The sequence below is a fragment of the Eleutherodactylus coqui genome, chromosome 7, assembly GCF_035609145.1.
Source record: "Eleutherodactylus coqui strain aEleCoq1 chromosome 7, aEleCoq1.hap1, whole genome shotgun sequence".
Classification (NCBI taxonomy): domain Eukaryota; kingdom Metazoa; phylum Chordata; class Amphibia; order Anura; family Eleutherodactylidae; genus Eleutherodactylus; species Eleutherodactylus coqui.
In genome coordinates this window covers 62,505,513-62,531,851 of record NC_089843.1, presented here as the reverse complement: position 1 = coordinate 62,531,851, position 26,339 = coordinate 62,505,513, and the positions used below count along the sequence as shown (strand labels likewise).

The window sequence follows — 26,339 nt, the reverse complement described above, 5'->3', positions numbered from 1 at the left end:
GCCAATCAGATACAGCCCTTTCAGCAGGCGGGGATTTTAAATCGCCGCCTGCTGAAAGAGATTCAGAGCAGTTCAGGGAGAAGACGCGTCTGGAAGTGCCAGAGCCCCAGCAGCTGCGGAGAGGTGAGTATATATTTTTTATTTTTTACACATTCTAGGGATGATTTTCAGGGAAGAGCTTATATTTAAAGCCGTTCCTTGAAAATCACTGTAGGAACTGCCAGCATCTCACCGCTTTCAATGGGGCCAGCTGTAGTGCATTCAATGGGATAGCATTGCAGCCTTCTGCTACAGCTGTGGCAGCGAATTTCTTCATCTCCGCAGAGAGTCCCCTTCTCACTGAACACTGTGACAATGCTGTCACAGTGTTCAGTGATGAGGGGACGCCCTGCGGATATGAAGAAATCCTCTGCCACAGCTGTCACACCTGTGGCAGAAGATCGCGATCTTCTCTGTATGTTGTCGAAGGGGTCGGCGCTGCTGCCGCCAGCACCATTGACCACAAGGTGAAACCCCTGGATGTCACAGCATCCAGGGGTTTCGCATCCAAGGATTCCCCTGCTGCAGCTTTCACAGCCACAGCAGAGGATAGCGATGTTACAATACTTTGTGTGCGAATTTTGAATGCAGCCAAGTGCGTTTTTTTTTCAGCGTGATGCCCGCTTTGGTCTCACAAATTTTGGCAAAAACATGCGCAGCAAAAAAAATGCCTATCTGACTGAGCCCTAATGTATTATGGAGCCAAATGACATTTTCAGATGACTAGATTTTGACATACAAGCATGATGGAGTGTGTTTTATTGTGACCCAATATGCCTCATGCATGAAAATCTTGGTTTAAAATGCACAAAACAGAGTCAAGTAGAGCCAGTGGTAACAGCCAGGATAAGTGAAGCAATTACCAAATATGATGGAACTGCAAAAGATTAGCTTTACAGTTGCCATTTGCTTCCTTTCCGTCAGCTTTGCAGGGTTTTTTTGGATGGAAAAATAGCTCTACAAATAGCGCTATTTTGCCATCCAAAAAAACACAAGCCTTTCCATTTGCTTTCTATTTTTTTTAAATTTCAGTGAAAGTAATGGGGGGAAAAATGGATCCTTTGATTTCAGTTCTATTTCAGTTTCTCTCCTCCAAAAATGGAGCAGAGAGGCAGAAATTCTGAACTGAACGCTAATCCAGGTGTGCAAGCTGTCTGACAGTGTTCCCGAGGAATCATAGCCCATTCCTCATGAACAATGGCCTCCAAGTCAATAATATTCAGGGGTTTATGTGCTGCAGCTACCTTCATAAAATCCCACCGAAGATCCTTTATGGAGTTAAGTCAGGAGACTTTGACGGGCACTCTAGAATCTTCCAGGATGTCTTCTGAATCCAAGCCTTGGTAGACTGTGAGGTATGCTTGGGATTATTGTCCTGTTGGAAGGTCCAATGACACCCAAGCTTCAGCTTCCTCACAGAAGGCATGATGTTTTCTCCTAGGATTTCCTGATACTTGATTGAATCCATCTTGTCCTTCACACACTTAGGGTTCCATTGCTAGAGGAAGCAAAGCCATTCCAGAGCCTCACCGAGCCACCGCCATGCTTCACTGTAGGCAGGGGGTTCTCTTCAGCAGATGCCTCATTCTTTCTCCTCCAGACATATTGCTAATACGTAGGCCCAAAAAGTTTCAGTTTTGTTTAATTACAGAACAGAATCCCAAAACTTCTGTGACTTATTTATATGGTTTTAAGCATATTGGAGCCGAATTTCTTGCGTTTTTGACTATGTCTTGGAGTTCAGGCATAAAGACCCATTTAGTATGTGCCTTGCTGTGCAAACACAAACCTCAATCCCCTCAAATCTTGCTGCTGGTCTTTTGCAATCACTTGAGGGTTAATGACCCCCTGCCTTTTCAGGAATTTGGTGGTAGGTGGTGATGGCTTCCTTTTTCTGCCACATTCAGTGAGCATAGCCACTGTTTCTTTAATTCTGAACTGGTGAAATATGCTTCATACAGTATCTCAAAGAACATGCAGCACTTTCGCTATCCTTTTGTATCCTTCTCCTTGTTTCTGCAGGGCAATGATCTCTTTTCTTAACTTTTTGGTGGGCTCTCTTGACTTAGCCACAATACCAACATGCACTCAAACGTCACAGTCAACAAAGCCCTAGTCAGTGCAAGTATTTGATGTTTCATATTAAGCACACTTGATGCAACTAATCAAGACCTTGATTAGTTGCTACAGATGTTCTTGAGAAACTCGATTTGCAAATGTATGAGGGATTCTATTCAGGGGGTTCAATAATTCTGAGACTGCAGTAGTCATTAAAAGTGACATTTTGTGTTTCGGGAAACCACTTCTCATATTAGTTGTGTTGAGCTATTTATGTTGTTCTTGTCTGGTTGTTTTTTGCAAACAGATTAGAGTTTGTAAATTTTAGCAAAGAAACCTAATTTGCAATTGGGGGTTGAATAATTTTAATTGCAACTGTAGGCCCACGTAAAAGCTGTAGACACACAACAAGAGATTTTTAATTAAGATTATTTGCAACATTGCTTTTCATTTTAGATGCAATGAAATATACATAAGGAGTGAGGAAGTGGCCTTATGTGACAGACTTCGGATATTGGCATTTTTACAGTTCCCACCATACAGATTCAACCTGATTCTACAAATATTGTTCACATATCTCTCTCTATAGGAGCTGTCTGCTAAATTAAAATTTCTGATTAGGCCTAGGAGTATGCTAGCCAGAGACTGATGCTCATTTTTGTTTAATTAAATTGCTTATGTGCTTATATATTTCACAGTTCATATACAACCCGCTGTGTCACATTATCCCTGCTGACAACAGCGGATATCTCAAATTATACTCATTCACACTCCTGGGAATAAGTAGTAGTGCTATGACTGTTACTGCTTGAAAAAACTTACCAGTGAACATACAGGATCTCTTTTTCACATATGCTAAGGTATTATATATCTATATATAATGTAAGAATGTTCTCCAGGGGGTGGGGGCGGCAATGACACACTGGACTCAAAAGTTCATAAAAGTTTACTTTTGTCTTTATTTTGACATATGCTCCAGGCCACACAAAACAGCAACACAAAGTCCATGCAGTATAACAAGTGAAATGCTGCACCACGCAGGGTGCTCAGAAGCTTCCTCCTCAGGCTGTTAGGCACTGACTCATTGGAAGCTGCAGCCTTTTATGCCCCAGTAAGCTGAGCTTCCAAAGAATCAGGGCGAAGTTGTGGACTGGACCGCCACCCTGTCTAGACTAAGAGCCTGGGAGGGAGATATACTCCATCCACAACTTCACCCTTTAACTGCCTATATATTCCCCCCTCTTTTTCAGACCAGAGGGCTGGGCCTTTTTGGTGGTCAGACAATACACCCTAGACAGGGCATCAGCATTAACTTGTGATTTGCCCGGTCTATATTCGAAGGTGAACTTGAAGTTCTGAAGTGAAAGAAACCACCTCGTCACCCTCGCATTCTTTTCCTTATTTTGCTTCATCCAGGTAAAGGGGGCATGCCTAACCTTGCTCCATTGCAGCACCACTTACGGACTTTACGAAAGGGGGCAAGTCGGTAATTTGAACTCTCTCCCCAAGAGATAGTATCTTAATGTTTCCAGTGCCCATCTTACTGCTAAACATTCACGTTCAACAATAGCGTAATTCTTCTCCGCAGGAGATAGCTTCTGGCTTAAATTCAGTACTGGATGTTCTTCCCCATTTATGGACTGGGACAACACTGCACCCAACCCTACATTAGAAGCATCCGTCTGCACAATAAACTCTTTCGAGAAGTTGGCCATTATCAATACTGGCTGTTGGCAAAGAGCAGACTTTAAACTTTGAAAGGCCTGCTTGGCCTCGGCTGTCCATGCCACCATTACCGACTTCGTCAACTCCGTAAGTGGTGCTGCAATGGAGGCAAAGTTAGGCACAAACCTACGTTAGTACCCAGTCATTCCTAAAAAAGCTCTGACCTGTTTTTTTGTTAAGGGCCTAGGCCATGCCCGTATGACCTTTACCTTGTTGACCTGGGGTTTAATGACGCCATGGCCAATAACATAGCCAAGGGGTTGAGAAGGCTGTTTTCTCTTTGGCCTTGTCAGTCAGAGGTATTTGCCAGTACCCTTTAGTAAGGTCAAGTGTGGTGATATATCTGGCATTACCCAGTCTCTCAATTAATTCATCAACCCTGGGCATGGGATATGCATCAAATTTGGAGATTTCGTTTAACTTCCTGAAATCATTGCAAAACCTCCAAGTACCATCTGGTTTGGGGACTAACACAGTGGGGTTTGACCACTCGCTTATTGATTCCTCTATCACTCCTAATTCCAGCATGCGCTTAACCTCGGCAGAAACTGCTTCCCTACGTGCTTCTGGAATCCTATACGGTTTTGAGTTTACCTTCATCCCGTGTTCAGTTATGATATCATGTGTTATGACGTGTGTACGACCAGGCAGGTCAGAGAATTTGTCTCTGTTTCTTTGCAGGAACTCTTTTGCCTCCTACCGTTGACACACCGAGAGGGCCTCACCTACTCTAACATCGGGAAGGGAGGGCTGCGGCCCATCCCTCCTGATGCTTGAGGTAGCCAAAGCTTCTCTACCCTTCCAGGGTTTTATTAAACTAACATGGTACACCTGATACGGCTTCCTTTTCCTCGGCTGGTGCACTCTATAGTTTACGTCGCCTACCTTCTCAACGATTTCGTAGGGACCCTGCCATCTAGCGAGGAATTTACTATCTACAGTAGGCACCAAGATGAGAATTCGGTCACCGGGACTAAAAGTTCTCACCCTGGCAGAACGATTGTACACTCTGCTTTGGGCCTCCTGTGCCCTCTGCAAATGTTCCCTGACAATGGGCATTACAGTATTAATGCGATCCTGCATCTGAGCCACATGCTCTATGATACTCCTATAGGGAGTAGACTCTGTCTCTCAGGTTTCTCTGGCTATATCCAACAACCCTATGGGGTGCCGACCATATAGCAACTCAAATGGTGAGAAGCCTGTGGAAGCCTGTGGTACTTCCCGTATAGAGAACATGAGATAAGGTAACACACGGTCCCAGTCCCAACCATGCTTCTGCTTTAGCATTTGCTTCAGGGTCTTATTGAACCTTTCCACCAACCCATCCGTCTGAGGGTGGTATACCGAGGTTCGTATGTGATCAATTTTAAAGAGCTGGCACAATTCTTTCCTTACTTTGGACATGAACGGGGTCCCTTGGTCTGTGAAGATTTTCTTGGAAAGACCTGTTCTGGAGAACATAAGGGACAACTCTCATGCAATGTTTTTGGCAGTAGGGCTTTTTAGATGGATTGCCTCAGGGTATCGAGTGGCATTATCTATCACAACCAAAATGTATTGATGTCCTCTAGCCTACTTGACTATGGGGCCCACTAAATCCATTCCAATTCTTTCAAAGGGAACCTCTATAATTGGGAGAGGCACTAAGGGACTGGCACGAAGCGGTGATTTGATAGGTGGGGCATGACTCACAGTACTCCTTTATGACAAAATGGGGGAACCGGTTGTCAGAACCCAGTTCCTGTAACACACCATTTATCACTACGACATTTTCTTTGGCATTGATAAGAGTGGGGCCCCTAACTGGGCTGTCCTAAAGTTTCTAGGCGCATCCTCCAGATCGGACATATCATGAACCGAGGGGTAGACTTCCTCCTAAGCATCATCTCCAGCCAAGACCAGTAAAGGAAAAGTTACATTCTCTGGTTCAACGTCCACATTTACCCTGCTATCCTGCGGATTTGTATGGTCAGCTGGGTTTGAGTCAGTCTCTTTAGAAGGGATTATCATTTTTCCCCACAAGTCCCAGAATACAGGAGAATTGTGCCACAATATCACGCTGTGCATCAATCCTTTGACAACACCTACATCGTAGGTCACATTTCTGACATGAGTTTCAAAGTTACACTGTGTCATAGGATACACCCTTGTGTCACTGTGTATACATACCACACTTATGTGCTTACCCGGTATGAAGCCTTCTTCCATCAGGCTAGCATGCACTAAGGTGACCAGGCTACCCGAGTCCAGTAGAGCCTCCATAGAATGGTGGTTTACACTTATGCAACACAGTTGTGGTTCAGTCTCTAGTCTCTGTGAGGCATTGCAAATAGGGCGTATGAACAAGGACCTGTACCAAGCACTGTCACACTCCATAGGCTCATTGGTCATAGGGCACTGAGCCAAAACATGCCTGAGCCCCTGGTATCTCCAGCACGTCAAAGGCCCTGGTTTCCTCTGCTTAGCAAACGGGTTGGGGCTATCAGAGGCTTTTAACTCCAACGGTGCCCCTTCCAGTGGCCCGACCTCCTTCCCACCATGCCACAGCTTTCCTGTGGCATCTTATGGTCTCTTACCCCGTGTAGGCCTGGAACTTGTAGCGGGGGTCTGGACGGAATGGACGTCTCAGAGGTAGTTCTCAGTTGCAGTGTAGTGGTCGACCAGATCTACCAGTTGGTTAGCATCCTTGGGTCCTCCATGGCCGACCCAGCATTGCAGATCTGCCGGCAGGGCACGGGTATAACGATGCACCACGACCTTATCGACCATCTGGGCGGGTGTGCAAACGTCCGATTTCAGCCATTTTATTACCAGATGATACAGGTCAAACATCTGCGACCTGGCTGATTGGTCGGACCTGTAGCTCCAATTATGCAGTCTCAGAGCCCGGACCACTGCTGTTACACCCAGACGAGCCAGGATCTCTGCTTTTAATCTGGCTTAGTCGTTTACCTCGAGAGCACTGAGGTCATGGTATGCCTTCAGTGGTTCCGCAGTGAGGAACGGTGCTAGAACCTTGACCCACTCAGCCTTGGGGAGTTTCTCTCGTTCGGCGGTTCTCTCAAACACGGTCAGATAGGCCTCAATATTATCATTAGGAGTCATCTTTTGCAGATATTTCTGCACAGTCTCTCTGGGCAAGCGGTAGTTGGAGCTTCTTCCTTCCTTAAGGCCGGATGCTTTAGGAGAATTGTGTGCCACATTTTGGAGCTATTCTCTCATAGCTGAATTGCATACATACACATCCAACGGGGCATAATATGGTGCTGCAATAGACTGTGTGATGCTGTACAGCCTCCTCTTCTATAGGAACGAGGCCTCACATCAATCCTTTAAGGAGTTTTCCAACACTAAACTATTAATGCCTTCAAAATAGGTCATCGATAGGTGATTGGCAGGGTTCGCTGCTTGGGATCCCTGCTGATTGAAGAGGCCATTGGCACCCCTGTTCATTGGTCACATGGTGTAAGAGCAATTTAGTCCCATTCAAGTATATAGGATTGAGCTGCAATATTAGACACAGCTGCTATACAGTGTACAGCGCTGTGCCTGGTAGAGACTGCAGTAATAACGGTGCACACCCAAAAGCCCCTCTCACTTCAATCAGCTGATCAGCAAGGATCTCAAGTGGTAGACCCTTGCTGATGAACTATTGATGACTTATCCTGAGAATAGGTCATCAATAGTTTAGTGCTTGAAAACCCTTTTAATGCCCAATACGCCATTTTACTGCGGTCACTAATTGGCTTTAAACCTGCACATTTATCTTTTAGGGTGCATTCACACGAACGTATATCGGCTCGGTTTTCACGCCGAGCCGATATACGTTGTCCTCGTGTGCAGAGGGGGGAGGATGGAAGAGCCAGGGCCAGAAACTGTGCTCCCGCCCCCTCTCTGCCTCCTCTCCGCCCCTCTGCACTATTTGCAATGGGGAGAGGCGGGACGGGGGCGGGGCTAATTACTGCACCTTAGCCACGCCCCCGTCCTGCCTCCTCTCATTGCAAATAGTGCAGAGGGGCGGAGAGGAGGCAGAGAGGGGGCGGGAGCACAGTTTCTGGCCCTGGCTCTTCCATCCTCCCCCCTCTGCACACGAGGACAACGTATATCGGCTCGGCGTGAAAACCGAGCCGATATACGTTCGTGTGAATGCAGCCTTAAGGTGATGGCTTGGCTAACGATTGACAGCTGGCTCCTGCTGTAACTGCCAGGAATGGAGATACCTTAAAATTAGCACTTTAGCCCTTACGTGCCACAATCAATATAATCTGCAGCATGGAAGAACATGACAGGGAAAGGTTGGTCCTTCTGTTACCTATTGGCACCCCGTACTGCTATCGCAAGACACCAATGGGTTTCCGTGGCAGTCGGAGGCCTGAAGTGGCCGATATAATAGACATTGTTGAATGCACTGCATAAGTAATGCAGTGTATTATTCTAGTGATCAAAAAATCACATATTCAAGTCCTCTTGAGGGACTAAAAACACTGTTAAAAACAATTCAATTAAGTTTTTTTTAACTTAAGTTAAGAAAAAACAATTTTTCCCTTTATTAAATGGATAAAATACAAAAAATTGTTTTGAAAAAGAAGCACATAATAGGTATTACCACGTTTATAGGGACCCAGATAATGAGAAGATTTTATTATGTATGTCACATGGCAAATGCCATAAAAGTAATGCCAAAATTGCTATTTTTCTTTTGTTTACCTCAAAAAAAATGCAATAAAAAGCAATGCAAAACTCATAATACCTCAAACTGGTATGAAAAAAAGCTACAACACTTCTTATAAAAAATAAGACCCCACATAACATGATTGCTAGAAAAATAAAAATGTTATTGGTTATTTGCAGCGATGCAAATTCAATCATTTTTCTTTAAAAATGTGTTATTTGAGCTAAATTGGTAAGAAATAAAAAAAAATCTATATGAACCTAATATCACAGTAATCGTGCTGATCCAGATAAGAAAAAAATATCCTGTTATTTTTACCAAATGGTGAACGTTGTGAAAATAAAAGTAAATAAACAATGGCGGAATTTATGGGAGTTTCATCTCCAACCCAAAAAAAGGTGGGTTTCGAGGTGGTTTGCCATTGTCTTCCCCAGTCATCTTTTTACTCCCTTGTCAAGCTGGGTACTTATTTTACCGACCTCGGAAGGATGGAAGGCTGACGCAGCCTTGAGCCGGCTGCCTGAACCATGCAGGGATTGAACAAACTAGGAGGTTAATATGGTGCCCATAGGCTTCTTGTTTTTTCTGTTAGCCGTTTAGTCATTCCTGACCCTCGGCGGTCCTACAAGCTCCCTCCCTCCATGTTTTTTGGTTTTGCGCTGCTTCTTTCAGTTGTGTGATATCCATGCCAGTATCACCTCTGACAGTATCGGCCATCGTGTCCTTTGGCGGCCAGGTCTTCTTTTGCCACTGATCTGTCCAAGCATTATAGATTTGTCTAGCGATTCTACTCACTTACATGGCCAAAATACGCGAGCCTGAGTCCGGTCATCTTGCCCTCCAGTGATATATCGGGTCTTATACGATTCCGGATGTCTGTTTGTTTCTCTCGCCGTCCAGGGTATACGCAACAGGTCTCACCAGCACCACAGCTCCAACACATCAATCCTCCTCCTATCCCCTTTTTTCACAGTCCAGCTTTCACATCCATACATGGCTATGGGGAAAGCAGTGGTTTACACTATCCTGCATTTAGTTGCTATGCCGGTATCACTACTTTTACAGATTTTGTCTACGTTTAACATCGCGCTTCGCCCCACTGCCATCCTACGTGTTATCTCTGGCATAGATTCTCCAGCCTGGTCAATTTTTGAGCCAAGGAAGATGAAGTCTCACACGCATTCTACGGCCTTGTTGTCGAATTTGATTAGAATTTGGCCATTTTTTTGCAGTTGCCATAATTTTAGTCTTTTTTAAATTCAGGTAGAGGCCCATATTTTTTCACTTTTAGTCTTAATCTTCCATATCAGCTGCTTCAGACCGGCTTCTGTTTCTGCAAGCAGAGATGTGTCATCCGCATAACGGAAATTGTTGATGTTTCTTCCACCTATTTTCACCCCGATTTCCAATTCGTCTAGGTCCATTTTCCTAGACATGATCACTTCCACATATAGGTTAAACAAGAAGGGTGAGAGGGTGCAGCCCTGTCGGATGCCTTTGCCGATCCCAAACCAATCTTTGTCCCCATACTGCTATAGGCCCATAATGTACCTCTGCATATAGTCTATGTTAAAAGATGGCAGATTATCTCTACTGCTCTGTCGTTAACTGAACAGCCTATTGATAGATCCAGCTGGTCTCCATATTGTGGACATATAGAAAACTACATTAGAAAACTGTTTCATTGCATCAGTTCTTGTTTCTTAAAAGTAAAAAATACGCTGACAGGTTCACATGGAGCAAACATTGCGGAGACTAAATGATACAAGATAACAACCTGCGATATTGCTTATTGTTATACTTTGTTATGCCGAAGAGGGTCTACAGCTCGCTGTGACTAATCCCATCTATCACCTCTAATTACAGCTTGCAATTCCCAATTAGAAAGTATTTATTTGCTTGAAATGTGCCTTTGAAAGCTCCTTGTACAATAAATTGGTTAATAATTCTTATTTCCTCCCTTTCGATGTGATTGTTTTTTGAATTACAGCAACTCCCCACTTGATATGTTTTCCGAAGGCAAATTCGTAAGATACAATAATATTTTTCAGATCTAGGGGAGGCCGACAGCAGGAAGAACCTGAGCCGTATCTCACCGCAGAGCAGAAATATACTGCTAGACATACATGTCATAATTATCTGTGATGAACGGCCAATACAGCAAGTCATTATCGTTACGGAATGCAAAATGATACCAGCAAGAGCGTAGATCCAAGGGCAAAGCAGAACATTGTCGGGCCCGTCAGGTCAGTTTCATTCATAATACTGCCATCTGCTGGCTTCCACGGGTTCAGGACTGTTAACGTCTTCTGCCATATGTGATCGAAATTTATACCCAGTTCTGTAGGAAAAAGAGGTTTTCAAATATTTTAGCAAATTTTGCAAGAACATCTCCGTATATAGGTTAGGAATATTACTGGTCAGCTTTAGTTTTCAACAACACGTATGTAAATAGTAATTAAATTTGCGTAAAAATTCCTGAGAAGTCCTGATCACTAACATTAGGAAGAATTTTTGCACAAAAACAGATTTGTGATCATAATGCCTGTTCACATGCTTGTGTGTAACATCCTTCCCGTGGATAAGGCTGGATTCAGACAAACGTATATCGGCTCGGTTTTCACGCCCAGCCGATATACTGCGTCTCTCTCTGCAGGGGGGAGCCTGGAAGAACCAGGAGCAGTGCTCTGAGCTCCCGCCCCCTCTCTGCCTCCTCTCCGCCCCTCTGCACTAATTGCAATGAGGAGAGGTGGGACAGGGCGGGGCTAATTCCTCAACACTTAGCCCCGTCCCCATCCTGCTTCCTTTCATTGCAAATAGTGCAGAGGGGCGGAGAGGAGGCAGAGAGGGGGCGGGAGCTCAGTTTCTGCTCCTGGCTCTTCCCTCCCCCCCCCCCCTGCAGATGAGGACACCGTATATCGGCTCGGCATGAAAACCGAGCCAATATACGTTCGTCTGAATCCAGCCTTAGAATGCAAATTAATTGCCTAATTAGGGCAAGCTGCCTTCTTTTCCCTGTGTTGTACACTGGGTAACTGCCTCCCCCTTCCTTTTTTTCTGCTACCATTAAGTCTATGGAAGCTTTTGGCGTAACACGGACAAGGATAGGTCAAGACCTATCTTTTCGCGGACAAAGATTTTGCGCAGAAAAAAAAACTTTAGTCTGAACGAATCTATTGTAATCGAAGGCATTGCTTAGTTGCGTTTTACTTGCGACTTTTTTACATGCAGAAATGTATGTTCATGTGAAATTAGCCAAAGGGCTCTTTCCCACATGCTTAGGCCTTTATACGTGCGCCCACTGGTGCCATTAAACATGTGAACGGGCGCAAAAATCACATGTGGAATTATGTAACATAACTGCGTGTGTTTACTTAATGATTTTACATGCATTCTGCCCCAGCCAGTTGGGAAAAGTACCGTAAAAAGTTACAACCAGGTAGCCTGCAGATTTTGGTGCAGAATTTACAGCGCTTGCAGTGTATCGTGTGGCCTATTCCATCCCGTGTGAAAGGTCCCTGAGAGAGATGAGCGATCGTACTCGGTTCGGGTGTTTTCGCAATCGAGCACCGCTTTTTCCGAGTAACTCACTACTCGGACGAAAAGATTCGGGGGGCAGGGGGCGGCATGGTGGAACGGGGGGTAGCAGTGGGGAATAGGGGGGAGCTCTCTCTCTCTCCCTGCTGCGGAATTGAATTCTGCATGGGTTAAAAATGTTGCACTTTTTCTTTTCTGCAGTTTCTACATATTACAGTATATAGAAACTGCAATTTAAGTCTCAATAGGAAATCCGTCAGTAAAGCTGGCCTGACGGCTTACTTTTCAGCCATTATCCCTCTCCTTTGGCCACAACAAAGTTTATCTATGTTGCAGTTAAATAAAAAGTGCAGTCCAGCATCGCTGACAAATCTCCTACCGAGAGTCAGTCTGCAGTTTCTATATACAGTGATATGTAGAAGCTGCAGAAGACAAACACTGCTAAATTTTTAATTAAACCTTATTGCAAAATGGATTGTGAGGCGAAAATACATGTATTTATGTGTAACAAATTGCCCCCAAAGGTGTCCATAACCTTTATTTTACCCATATCATACCATAGGTTGGGCCATAGGATTTATATATCTTTGTACAGTAGGAGGTGTTTTCTCATGTGCGTAGCATTACCAAATATTAGATAAGGAGCTTTATGTAATCTACTAATAGGAGTTAGAGAAGTGAAGTGACAACCGCTCTGAACATATTTCAAGTTCTGAAAAGTAACCGTCATGTTGTACAACTACTAGGGATACATTACTGCAGTGGCAGCAACGATTACTGTACACCTAACTGCACTATATGGGCAAATATATATTCTTTAAGTGATTATTACCTTCCAGCAAGGGTGGCTCATCGTCAAAACTCTCACTTGTCTGGAAATGATATGATGGATATGATGGCTCTTCATACACATAGCCGGTCTGATTCAGAGGAGAGGAAATCATTGCCGGCTGCATAAATTCGTTGCTACTTGTTCTGTGCAGCGAAAGAGATGAAGCGTGGTGGAATCAATAAATACCTTTTTAAACAACATGATGTGCAAAATCCAAACACGAAAAGACATTTCACATCTGAACATGAGTCTGCAGGGCGTATTGGTTTTTTGGTGGTGAAAGGAGTTTAAAACTTGCCTAACGTTCACTTTGAGCTGATCTACACCATCCTACTACAAGTAATTTGACATCTGAGCAAAAATTAAAAGTAGTATTTATTTCCATATGTTAATACTTAGTGGGGCTCCTTTGGTCTTAATGACATTAGATACTCTCCGTGTTATACATTCTACTAACGTCTTATATACTTCAGCTGATATTTCCCTCCATTCATCCTGCAACCGTCTGGCAAGCTCTCTCAATGACATGCATCTGTCTGTCCACAGTGGTGCATAGAGGGCACAGTTGAGCAATGGAAGAACGCTCTATTGCGTGGTGAATCACGTTACTCTGTTTAAATCAGATGGACCTACCTGGGTGTGGAGGATGTCTGGGGAACACCTTTTGCCTGAGAGTGCTGTGACAACAGTTAAGTACAGCAAAGGTTCTGTTATGGTCTGGTAATGTTTAATGTGGCATGTTCTCGGTCCGTTGGTTGTAGTGACAAGCATCATGAACACGAAGGTGTACCCAGGCATTGTAGACAATAATATGCTGCTGATAATGTAGTAATTGTCTGGGAATGGTCGGCCATACTTCCAACAAGATAACATGCCTTGTCACAACACTGTTTTTCATTGGTTTGAGGATATGGATGTCCCACGATTGGACTGGCTGCACAGAGTCCCAACCTGAACCTACTGAACATCTCTGGGATGAACTGGAATGTTGGATCAGGAAGTATGAACAGTGTCCATCTTCTTTGAGAGAACCAAGCAGATGTTTTCAGGATGAATGAAGGGAAATACTAGCTAAAGTGTATCAGACATTAGTAGAAAGTATAGAACGGAGAGTATCCAATGTCATTAGGGCTAAAGGAGTCCTACAAAGTATTAACCCTTTGCAATCCAATTTTGAATTTAGGGTTTCCTAGGGTACGTTCTCTTTCTGCCATTATACAATGGCGCCATCTGCTGGCTAGAGCCAGTACTGCGGTATGGGACATTCTGGAGAGGCCTCTGACAACAGAGCCAGTAATCTACAGTAAGAATACCCTGTAGGACATCTTCTGACATCGAAGCTGTAGAGCCTTCAATTAGAATGTCTTTAGATGTCAGACAGTGGATTGGAAAGGGTTAACATATAGAAATTAATATCAATTTTAATTCTTGCCAGGGGTCCAATTACTTTTGGTAGGACAGTGTATATATATTATGGAGCTTCTAAACAGCTATCACCTATTGTATAATTAGGCTTGCTTTAAAGAGAACAGAGCTAATGTTGCCCCATCCAATTTCCATTTCTAGATTTTTTTTGCTTTACTCTAATTTCAGCCCACAGGATGCTGCCATACAGTACTCACATAATATAGAGCTCCCAAAGTACTACCGTAGTATATAGTGCCCATATAATATGCTGTATCCAATAATGCTACATATTAAAATACATAATACTGCAATTCAATCCGTATGAACATGATAGGAAGCTGAAAAATTGTGACATGCTCCATTGAATGCAACACTGTATATACGGAAGTATTCTCCCCTAGTAGCATTGCTTTCAGGGTAGAATCTGCATATATATGGAGTCTGATGGAGCCTGTATGGCAGCGTACAGAGGCTATACAACTCTGTATTAAAGGAGCCATAAAGGCTCCATGCACTTCCGTCCATACACGAACACGTATTATGTATTTTTGGCCAATACATGAGGCGCATTATAGAAGATTTACTAAGACAAATGTCTCTGAAGTCTTATTAGTAGGAAATTGTTCCTAAGGGCAAATCATGGGGCATATTAGCACAAGAATAGAGTTTCTTTTCTTACAGACTGTTCAAACTCCTCGCTATTGCGCATGAGTTTGAAAAAAAAAGTGTGAAGATAAGTCCTGCCTTATCTTTCTGCATGAGACTCCCGATAGTGGGAATGAAACCATTGAAGTCAATGGTCTAGGTTCGTCCCGTTATGCGGCTGTGATTTTCAGGGCCGCATAGTAGGACAAAATCACGCCCGTCTGTTTAAGCCCTAAATTTGCGTTCTGGTATCGTGTTAACGTGTCCGATCATATAGGTGGTTGTGACAGATGCTTCTCAGTAGTGTACTCTCCGGTATAAGGATTGCAGTTATCTTTTGTGTTGATTGCCTGTTGCTTTAACCCCTTAACGACCAGCCCATAGTGTTTTTACGTCCTCCCGAAGTGGGCCTTATTCTCTGAGGACGTAAAAACATGCTTCCTGCAGAGAATAATGCCCCTCGGGCTGTGGACGTGACAGCTCCATGCTGTTGGTGTCCGCAGGTAGCTGACAGCATGGAGCTGTCATCTCGGGCTGTTCGGAGCCCCCCCCCCCCCCCGGCATTGCGATCGGCGCTATGCAATGGATAACGCCGATCGCAAAAAAGTAAATAAAAGTGCAATAAAAGTTAAAGATTCAGCTGCTCTGATGGATCGGATCCATCGGAGCAGCTGAAATTACTCACCGATGTCCGTCGCACGACTCCCAGCTGTCCCGATGCTCCGGGCGCCGTAGCCGTCCTTCTGCGCATGCGCGCCTGGCGGCATTACGTCAGCCGCATGCGCAGAAGGCCCGGCGGCGCGGGAGACTTAAAATCTCCTGGCTCCCGGCTCCTGTAGGTAGCCGGGAGGCAGGAGATGTCAGCGGGGACTGCGGTGAGCGGTCCCCGGTACCGCGATCGCCGTTATCCAATGGATAGCGGCGATCGCAAAAAAATTTAAAAAAAGTGTAAAAAAAGAAAAGTTTCACCTCCCCTCATGGATCGGATCCATGAGGGGAGGTGAAAATACTCACCTCAGGTCCGCCGATGTCCTCCGGCCGGTGTCTGGACCCCCCGCTGGCTTCTGCGATGTGCCGATGCGGCGCACATGCGCAGAAGCCGGCGAGCCCGGCAAATTCAAAATCTCCCTGCACCCGGCTGTCACAGATAGCCGAGTGCAGGGAGATATGACTGGGGACCGCTGTATGCGGTTTCCAGTCATATGATCACCGTTATCCATCAGATAACGGTGATCATATAAAGTTACAAAGTAAAAAAAAAAAAAAAGTTAAAAGTAAAAAAAGTTTAAAAAGTTAAAGTTTCATCTCCCCTTATGGATCGTATCCGTAAGGGGGGATGAAATTACGTACCCAAGGTCCCGGATTTGTTCCCTGGTGGGATGTTACCCCAGCTTCGGCGCATGCGCCCATCAGCATGATGGCGGACGCATGCGCAAAAGTGAAAGATTGCCCAAGAAATATAAAATCTCCCTGCTGCTGGCTACAAAAGGTAGCCAAGAGCCTGGAGATGTCACGGGGAGCCGCGGTATGCGGTTACTGGTCACGTAATCGCCGTTATCCAATGCATAATGGCGATCACGTAAAAGTTCTTTAAAAAGTGGCAGTTTCATTCCCCCTCACCGATGCGATCGGTGAGGGGAGATGAAACATCTTCTCGGAGGCTTCCGCATTTGAATCCAGATGCGATTATCCTCCATGGACCCTTCCGGCTGCTGCGCATGCGCCCGCCGGCAAAATGCCGGACACATTCGCAGGAGCCGGGAAGCCCAGGAAATGTTAAATCTCCTTGCTCCCAGCGACCAACGGTTGCTGAGTGCTTGGAGCAGTGACCGGTGGCCTCGCTGAGCGGTCCCCGGTCACATGATAAAGTAGCGAACTAACATTAGGCCGGTCACGCGTGACCGGAGAGGAATTACAGGTTCTGCATGCGCTTGATCAGCGGTAATCCACGGATCAATCGCATGCATTGGATTACACAATTCCCCCCAATTAGCGGGTCGGAATTACGTAATCCACTCGCAGAAACAGAACACGGCATGCTATATTTTACCACGAATATCTGCGACCTAGAGCCCTTTGTGCTCTATGACCGCGGATATACTCGCACCCCATATGCAAACACATTGTGTACGGGCTGCGGGTACCCGAGTCATCTCTAAGCGACGGCGCGGGAAATGCAAACAAAAAACCGCCTGTGTGAGTAGGCAGTTATGTGCAGTACATTACGCGGCCGTACGCAGGGTCACAGCCGGGCTCACAGCTGGGATCCGCTGCGGGCCTCCGCAAGCAGATTCCGCCTACGGCTACGTGAGCCCGCTACCTGTAATCCGTAATTTACAAGAAGCCCCGGGAACGCTCGCCTTCCTGCAGTTCCAGGAGCAGCTTGTTGAGCGCCTTCTCTGTGAGACCGCTGCACCGCAGCAAGATTACAAAGCCTCACAGCGCCACTTTCTACACCCCATCCCCGCTGCTGAGGTTACGAAATACCCCCCAAAATACATGAGAGGAGGGGGGCGGGATACCCGGTTTTCTTGCCCCATGTGCCCAGCCCAACCAGCCTCCGTAATTACCCCTGTCTTCGGACATAAAACGCATTTATATTATTACCTTTATCTAATATTTAGGGAATTACAAAAAATGGGGATGGCGGGGGGGATTATTTTTAGTATAAGTGGGCAATGGGGCCTTGAATTTATTCAGTTCTGCCCTGAAATCCAGCGGGCATTCCCTCCATTATGGGCCTAGCCATGTGTCCTGTAAGTAGATTAGGGCCACAATGGGTATGTTTCTGAACAGGGGACAAACAGGGGTATCCATTTTGGGGTGAAAGTCTTCATTCCTATGTACACTGTACAAAAAAAACAGTTTTTAAATTGACAAAATTGCCAAACAAATGAAAATCGTAATTTTTTCCTTTTGCTTTGCTTAGATTCATTCAAATACTTTGGGGTCAAAATATGCAGTACACCCCTAGATGAATTTGTTAAGGGGTCTAGTTTTTAAAATGGGTCATTTGTGGGGGTTCTCTATCGTTTTGGCCGCTCAATGGCTCTATAAGTGGGCAATGGGGACTGGAATTTATTCCGTTGTACCCTGAAATCCAACGGGTGCTCCTTCCATTATAGGCCTAGCTATGTTTCCTTTAAGTAGATTAGGGCCACAATGGGTATGTTTCTGAACACGGGACAAATGGGGGTATCCATTTTGGGGCGAAAGTCTTCATTCCTATGTACACTTTCCAAAAAAAACAGTTTTTAAATTGACACAATTGCCAAAAAAATGAAAATCGTAATTTTTTCCTTCTGCTTGGCTTAGATTCATTCAAAAACTGTGAAGTCAAAAAAGTCATTATACCCCTAGATAAATTCGTTAGGGGGTCTACTTTTCAAAATGGGGTCACTTGTGGGGGTTCTCCATCGTTTTGGTCACTCAATGGCTCTACAAGTGGGCAATAGGGCCTAAATCTCCTTCAAGCAAAATTTCTGTTCCGAAAGCCACCGGTTGCTCCTTTCATTTTGGGCCCCATTGTGCATATAGACGTAATACTAGGGCCACAATGGGTATGTTTCTGTGCACAGGACAAACAGGGGTATCCATTTTGGGGTGCAAGTCTTCATTCATATATGTGTGGTACAAAAACAACTGCTTTTGAAATGACAGAATTACCAAAAAATGAAAATCGTATTTTTTTTCCTTCGGCTTGGCTTAGATTCATTCAAAAACTGTGAAGTCAAAAAAGTCATCCTACCCCTAGATAAATTCGTTAAGGGGTCTACTTTTCAAAATGGGGTCACTTGTGGGCGTTCTCCATCATTTTGGTCACTCAAGGGCTCTACAAGTGGGCAATGGGGACTAGATCTCCTTCAAGCAAAATTTCTGTTCCGAAAGCCACCGGTTGCTCCTTTCATTTTGGGCCCCATTGTGCATCCAGACATATGATTAGGGCCACAATGGGTATGTTTCTGAGCACGGGAGAAACAGGGGTATCCATTTTGGGGTGCAAGTCTTCATTCATATATGTGCTGTACAAAAAAACTGCTTTTAAAATGACAGAATTACCAAAAAAATGAAAATTGTAATTTTTTTCCTTCGGCTTGGCTTAGATTCATTCAAAAACTGTGAAGTCAAAAAAGTCATTATACCCCTAGATAAATTCGTTAAGGGGTCTACTTTTCAAAATGGGGTCACTTGTGGGGGTTCTCCATAGTTTTGGTCACTCAATGGCTCTACAAGTGGGCAATGGGGCCTAAATCTCCTTCAAGCAAAATTTCTGTTCCGAAAGCCACCGATTGCTCCTTTCATTTTGGGCCCCATTGTGCATCCAAACGTAAGATTAGGGCCACAATGGGTATGTTTCTGAGCACGGGACAAACAGGGGTATCCATTCTGGGGTGCAAATCCTAATTTTCATGTGTACTATAGAAAAAAGTCCTGTCTTTAAAATGACATATTTGCAAAAATATGAAATTTTTGTTTTTCTCTTCTAAATTGCATTGACTCCTGAAAAAAAACGGTGGGGTTAAAATACTCATGACACCCCTCAGTGAATACGTTAAAGGGTGTAGTTTTTAAAATGGGGTCACTTGTGGGGGTAAAATTTCTATATTATGTTTGCACATATTTGAGATATTGCAGTTGGAAATGTGAAAAAATGACGATTTTTTCAAAATGTTCCCAATTTTGGCGCTTTTAATAAATAAACACAAATTCTATCGGTCTTTTTTTTCCACCTAAATGAAGTACAACATGTGGCGAAAAAACAATGTCAGAATCGCTTGGATATGCAAAACCTTTCTGGTCTTTTTCCATGTTAAAGTGACACGTGTCAGATTTGCAAAATTTGGCCTGGTCATTAAGGCGTAAACAGGCTTGGTCACTAAGGGGTTAAGGCCGGCTTCACACGGGCGTATTTGAACACGCAGTAAGCAGAGAATAGAACCTACTGATTTCAATGTGTTCATTCACATTTCTTTTTTGCACGCATTTCTGTTGCGCAAAAAAAAAAAATAGAACATGCTCTATTTTTCTGCGTATTTGCGCATCTCATAGAAGTCAATGGGTGGTGCACAAATGCGCATATAATATGCAAGGAGATACGTGATACACTGCGTGATTACGCAGAAAAAAGAAACACATGTAGAAATCAATAAGACTAGCTAGGCATTTCAATCGGTGCGCAAATGAACATGCCTTGCGGGAGCAAAAAGTATGGTAAAATACGCCGATGTGCGCGCAAAAAAGCATTGTTTGTTCTGCAAAAACGTTACAAATACGCATGCCCCCTGTGAAGCCGGCCTAAAAGTTACGGAGAGAATGTTCAGTAGTTTGTTTTTACCATTATGTATAACCGTATATGGGCTTTATATATGTTGCCTTTACTTTATAGGTCTTCTTGGTAGCAGGTCGCAGCGGCCTATGATGGACCACCATGACAGGAGAAGAATGTACTGCATAGGAGTTCCCCTTTAGGGATCATTCATACGGGAGCTAAGCATGCAAAAAGCATGCGCTTAAAAACGTGCGGCTATTAGAACCTATGGTTTCCTTCATCTGACCGTTCCCATAGGAAACCAATGGTTCTAATAGCTGCGTGTTTTTTAAGCGCGCGATTTTTATGCGGCCAGCTCCCCCTGTGGGAGAGACCTCAATATCAAACTATGGAGAATCCCTTGGGCACCTGCACTCACCTGTCCTCCCCATACAGGCCGCTCTGCCCGCTTACATAAAGTCCTTGATCTGTGTCTTCAATAACGTAATCAGACTGATAAAAATCGGAATCAAACTGATCCATGGCTGCGGCTGCTTCTTCTGTTTATTGCCGGACTTATCTGAAAAATGTAAAAATTGAAACATGACTCAGAAATCTTTGGCGCCGTTCTTGTACAAATACCTTCAATACACGATGTTTTCTTTATTATTTGACATAATTCACATGATAGGTCTATGATGCTGGTTTTAAATAATGCTTTAGGGCTATTTCAGACAACAGTATATTGGCTCGGTTTTCACGCCGAACTGATATATGGTGTCCTTGTCTGCAGGGGGAGGAGGATGGAAGAGCCAGGAGCAGGAACTGAGCTCCCGCCCCTTGTCTGCCCCTCTCCACTATTTGCAATAGGAGGGGGCGAGACGGGGGCGGAGCTAAGTACTGCCCCTCCCATTGCAAATAGTGGCAAGGGGCGGGGAAGGGGCGGGAGCTCAGTTCCTGCTCCTGGCTCTTCCATCCTCCCGCCTGCAGACAAGGACACCGTATATAAAACCGAGCCGATATACGGTCGTCTAAATAAGCCCTTACTTTGATAAATTGGACTTTTCCGGATGCAGTGATACCAAATATGTGTTTTTTTAACTTTTATTACCTTTCTTTTTTTTCTGAGAATTAATAGAACCATTTTAAAATTATTTTTAAATTTTTTTACTCCCCACAAAAGACTTGAACTTGCCAGCATTTGATTGCTCATGGAGTTTGATGCAATAGCATAGTATTGCATTATACCATGTTCGCACAGGCATGGTTTAATAAGCAATCAGAAATAGTAGCACTGCCCCAAGCTGCCAAGGAACCAAACAGGGGGAGGGGAGAACAGTTCGGGATCCTGCAATACCGATTAGACCATAACAGCCTCAATCAGCATTCACGTGACAGCTGTCAGCCAGCATCTGAGGAGTATGGAGCAGGATTGGCTGTCGATCCCGCTCCATACAAACCCCACACACTCAGGATGTAAATGTCAGCACTGGGGCATGAAGGGGTTAAAGATTTTCCAGGACTACAAAATTGAAGGTCTATCCTTAGCAAAGGCCATGAATATCAGACTGGTGTGTCAAATATTTGTATATAGTGAGATACTTGTAATTTTAGGCTAGCCTTCATAAGACGCCCTGGTACTGTTCTATGTGTTCTCAGGAGCCTGTTCCATAGTGTGGACTACCTGGTTGCAATGACCTATTTCATGTTACTTATGGGCAGCATGAACCTTGTGACTCCTTTTAACGTGTGCATGTACACTGTACGGTCAACTTTATTAGAGACCCCCATCTAGTAGCGCATTGGAGGTCCTTTGGCTTCAGAACTGTAGCAATTCATTGTGGTATACTGTACACCCCACTGGCTGCTAAAATCATTCTGCAAGAATATAGGCCCATGCGGACAGGAAGCTTCTTGTAGTTGCTGCAGATTAGATGAAGGTGCTGACGTGTTCTGACCTGCTGACAGGAAGGGGTCATCGATTCATGCTGCTTGCATTAAATTCTGATCTTCCCATCAACGCGGTGCAACAGAAATCTTGATTCATTTGACCAGGTGATGTTTTCCCACTGATCAATGATACAATTTTTGTGTTTTTTTGCCCCCTGGAGTCTCACCCTTCTGTTTCTTTTAGACAGCAACCACGGTGGAACTGGTCATCTGCTGTTTTAGGCCATTTGTGCTAAGGCATGACTAGTTATGTGTTCGGACATATTAGGAGCACCAGTGTTTTGTATTTGGCTGCTTGACTGTGCACCTCCTATTTAGCAGAACAATTCTTGACACCCTCCTCTGACCCCTTTTAATGGGATAAGCTGTATGTCCAAAGGATCTACTTTCATTGGATGTTTTTCCTCAATCACACCATTCTCCTTATAAGCTCATTTCTGTTACACAAGAAAACCCCACAAGGTTGGCGGTGAGTGACATCCTAGTCCCGGCTAGTCTAGAACCGCTGACCAGGACTCGTTGGAAACCAAGAAGGATGTGACAGAATTAGCTACTGCAAAAAACAATGAAGTTTTCTTTATTCCATCCAGACACACAAAAGATAGAGATGTTTTGACTAACATTAGTCTTTATCAGGCATGTGTTATTTCCATGTGTTATTACTTAGTGAAGCTCCTTTAGCCCTAATGACATTGGATACTCTCCGTGACATACTTTCTACTAACATCTGATACATTTCAGCTAGTATTTCCCTCCATTCATCCTGCAAATGTCTGACGAATTCTCTTAAAATAGACGCTGTTCATATATCCAACCGACTGAGACCATGCCACGTAACACACCCACAGACCATAACAGAACCTCCACCATACTTAACTGTTGGCACAACACACTCAGGCAGAAGGCTTCTGCAAGATCCCTCACACTAAGATATGCCCGTTCTTCTATTCCCCAAATGTCTAATTCCAAAGCTCCTTGCACCATTATAGATGGTCTGATGCATCTTCTTTGAGAGAACTCACCAGACGCTTGCAGGATGAATGTAGGAGAATACCAGCTGAAGTCTATCAGATGTTACCGTAGTAGAAAGTATGCCACAGAGAGAATCCAATGTCATTAGGGCCAATGGAGCCCCACTAAGTATTAGCATATTGATACTACTAAATAAATACTACTTTTGATTCTTGCCCAGGTGTCCAATTACTTTGGATAGGATAGTGTATTGTACTGTATTGTATTGCAGTTCCCCATCATCCATGGAAGTCAGCAAAAATTAAAATAGTTGTCACTAAAACAAAAGTAGTAATGTCATAAAGCACAGTACAATGTATCCCAATGACTGGATGATCACACTTCTGGAAGAAGCAGAGATTCCCAATGGTGATCACTGGAACATTTCAAGTACATGGTTGTAATGATAAGTAAGCAATAGGTCAAAGTTTTACAAAGTAGATTATGGGGTAGAGCTCATTTATTAGAAAGAGTTGGGGGGGGGTCACACGTTTAGATGTTCTCCACGGGAGTAAAACTTGTTAGTACTGGAGGGCAGCAGCCTAGTAGAGGGTTAAATACAGAACAAGAGAACAAGACGTTTAGGAGCTTTTACAGCACTTCGTTTGGGGTTGGCACATACCTTAAGTTAATGTAAGTGCACGGAGACACAACCGTTGTTTATCAGTGTGGAGGAGGTTGAGGATCCTGGGGCTATTAATACTTGGCTATATTTGGGTGCAGTACATGTGCAGCAGCTAGAAGGCTCATCTGGCTACACGGAGACCAATTTAGATACATAGTAATCATGCTAATAATAACAGTAACGTGTGCCTGAGGCTTCCCGCACACTCAGGCCTTATTCACACAACCCGATTTATGCAGGAATTTCACCACGTTCAAAAATTGTCTAAAAATCACAACTATGTGAAGCATTGGATCCCAATTAGAGTTGAGCGAACATACTCTGCCGAGCTTGATGCTCGTTCGAGTATTAGCGCAATCAATGGTGCTCGTTACTCGAACAAGCATCAAGCTGTGTTCGACCCCGCCCCAGTTTTTGGCTCCTCTTGCCCCATCTTTTTCCAATATACGCAGGAAGCTCCCATAGACTTATGGAAGTTGGAAAAAAGGGAGGTGGGGGGCGTTTAGGTGCGTCCAACGCTGGTTAAAGAAGACAATTGGCTCCATTTAAGTATCATTAGTCATTCCAAGGATTTCTGCCATGCGATGGTTTTCGTGGCATCAGCATTTTTGTGTGCTGATACACAGCAGCCGCATTTGTGTGAATGGCATGAAATTAAGATCAGGACTGGATCTTGGCAATTCTTCATGCATGCGATTTTACGACACTACAGGTGAACGGTCATGTGAAGGAGGCCTCAGGGTGGGTTCACACACGGCAGAATTGCTGTGGAGTGCGAACTGAAATTCTGCCACAATGTATAGTACAATGTAACAAACCCTTGCAGTGGAAAAATTTGCAGCGGAAGAAAGTCATCCTGCAGCTTTTCAAATCCACAGCACACCCTTTGTTGCTAAATTGCAGCAGATTTTCATAACCATAACCAAAGCCCACATGATGTGTAATCACACCTTCACGGCTTAGTCACACAGGGGTTCTTTCACCCGATTTGCAGATGCGTTTGCGATCCGCATCTGTATAGACCCAATGTTTTTCAATGGGAGTGGTCACATGTCCGTTTTTTAATCGGATAGACTGAAAATTATAGGACACAACGATTTGCAGAACGCATGTAACTGCGTTCTGCGCAAATCGGTGTTCCCTGTGTATATGCGCTCAATGGGGCCGGTGCCAGCAGCGCTGACCTCATTGAGAACATATACTAAAGAACGTTCTCCTCTGCCACAGCTGTCACAGCTGTGGCAGAGGAGAACGATGTTCTCCCATTAAATTCAGTGGAGCCGGCAATACAGCTGGCTCCATTGAAAGCAATGGGCTGCCGGCAAGCGCTGTATTCATTTTCAGGGAAGGGCTTCAAATATAAGCCCTTCCCTGAAAACCATCAAAAAAAGTGTAAAAAATAAAAAAATATATATACTCACCTTTTTGCAGCTGCCGGGGCTCAGCCGCGTCCAGCTGGCTCTTCTCATGAACTGCTTTCAGTAGTATTCAGCAGGCGGGGGTTTAAAATCCCCATCTGCTGAATGGGCTGCTCTGATTGGTCATAGCACTCAGCCAAGCAGAGGCAGCACTCTCTCACCCATTCATGAATTCATGAATGGGTGAGTGAGTGCTGCCTCTGATTGGCTGAGTGCTGGGACCAATCAGAGGCAGCTCTCAGCTGTCAGTCAATAGCTGAGAGCTGCCTCTGATTGGTCACAATGCTCAGCCAATCAGAGGCAGCCCATTCAGCAGGCGGGGATTTTAAATCCCGCCTGCTGAATACTATGCATTTTGAGCATACAAACGCCCATGTGACCGAGCCCTTTGGGCTGATAAATGCTGCTAGCAGCGTTATTTCCAGCCGTGACACTGGCTTCGGTCACACGATTTTTTGTGCGCATGAGTTTTGTGCACAAAAAATCGTGCAAAAAACACCTGCATGACTAAGCCTCAGGGGCGCATTTACTGAAAATGGTGCAAGCCTCATAATATATTTGGCGCATCTCTAACTGTTCTATGCAGCACAAAGTCAATTAGACAAGTACTATAATTTACACTTGTATCTGGACTAAATTAGGCCCACAGCACGTGCCTGAGCGCTGCGTATTTGTAGAATGAACTATGCTTTTTTTGTGCATGCATCGCCATATCTTCCTGTACTTTTTGCGCCTGCGAGTCATGTTCCTTTGCGTACAGCAAAAAAATATGCTCCAATTGAAATGGCTAATTAGACTAATGAGTTCCAGATGTGCTTTTTTTCCTGCACAATTAGGGCTCCTTCACACAAGTGTATGCATTTATATGCAAGGTTTAATCGCATAAAAAGACGTTTTCTCAGGATCAAGTCCCGATCTTAATTAGCATTTTCTTGTCCATTCAGACAGGTGGCTGCGGCATTTTAGTGAAACAATACACCGCAGCCTGGAAATCCCTCAGTTGGCATAAATCCTTGTGACTTCTAATGCCTAAATAGTGGCACCTGTAAGCTTTTTCCTGCGTTGGATGCAGCTAAACTCCCTCCCCCTCACTTTTTTTTCAGCTCCCATAGGAGTCTATGGGAGCAGTTAGCATATCTAGAACAAAAGATAGGGGAGACCTATTTTTT

At 44.4% G+C, this 26,339-nt stretch overlaps 1 protein-coding gene across 2 annotated transcripts in view; it reads right to left on the bottom strand.

The window, feature by feature from the left end:
* YIPF7 (Yip1 domain family member 7) overlaps positions 1 to 26,339 on the bottom strand; it is a 102,427-nt gene that overhangs the window by 42,420 nt on the left and 33,668 nt on the right. Inside the window, exons 1-4 of one of the 2 annotated variants that reach the window (XM_066573131.1) lie at positions 23,750 to 23,815; positions 20,606 to 20,746; positions 12,867 to 13,009; positions 10,693 to 10,838 (exon numbers count right to left, since the gene is read on the bottom strand). In XM_066573131.1, coding sequence (XP_066429228.1) covers positions 10,693 to 10,838; positions 12,867 to 13,009; positions 20,606 to 20,709 — 393 coding nt within the window. In that variant the 5' untranslated portion in view covers positions 20,710 to 20,746; positions 23,750 to 23,815. Of the gene's footprint in view, positions 1 to 10,692; positions 10,839 to 12,866; positions 13,010 to 20,605; positions 20,747 to 23,749; positions 23,816 to 26,339 lie in introns of those variants that run through there. The other variant, XM_066573132.1, reaches the window with a different exon arrangement.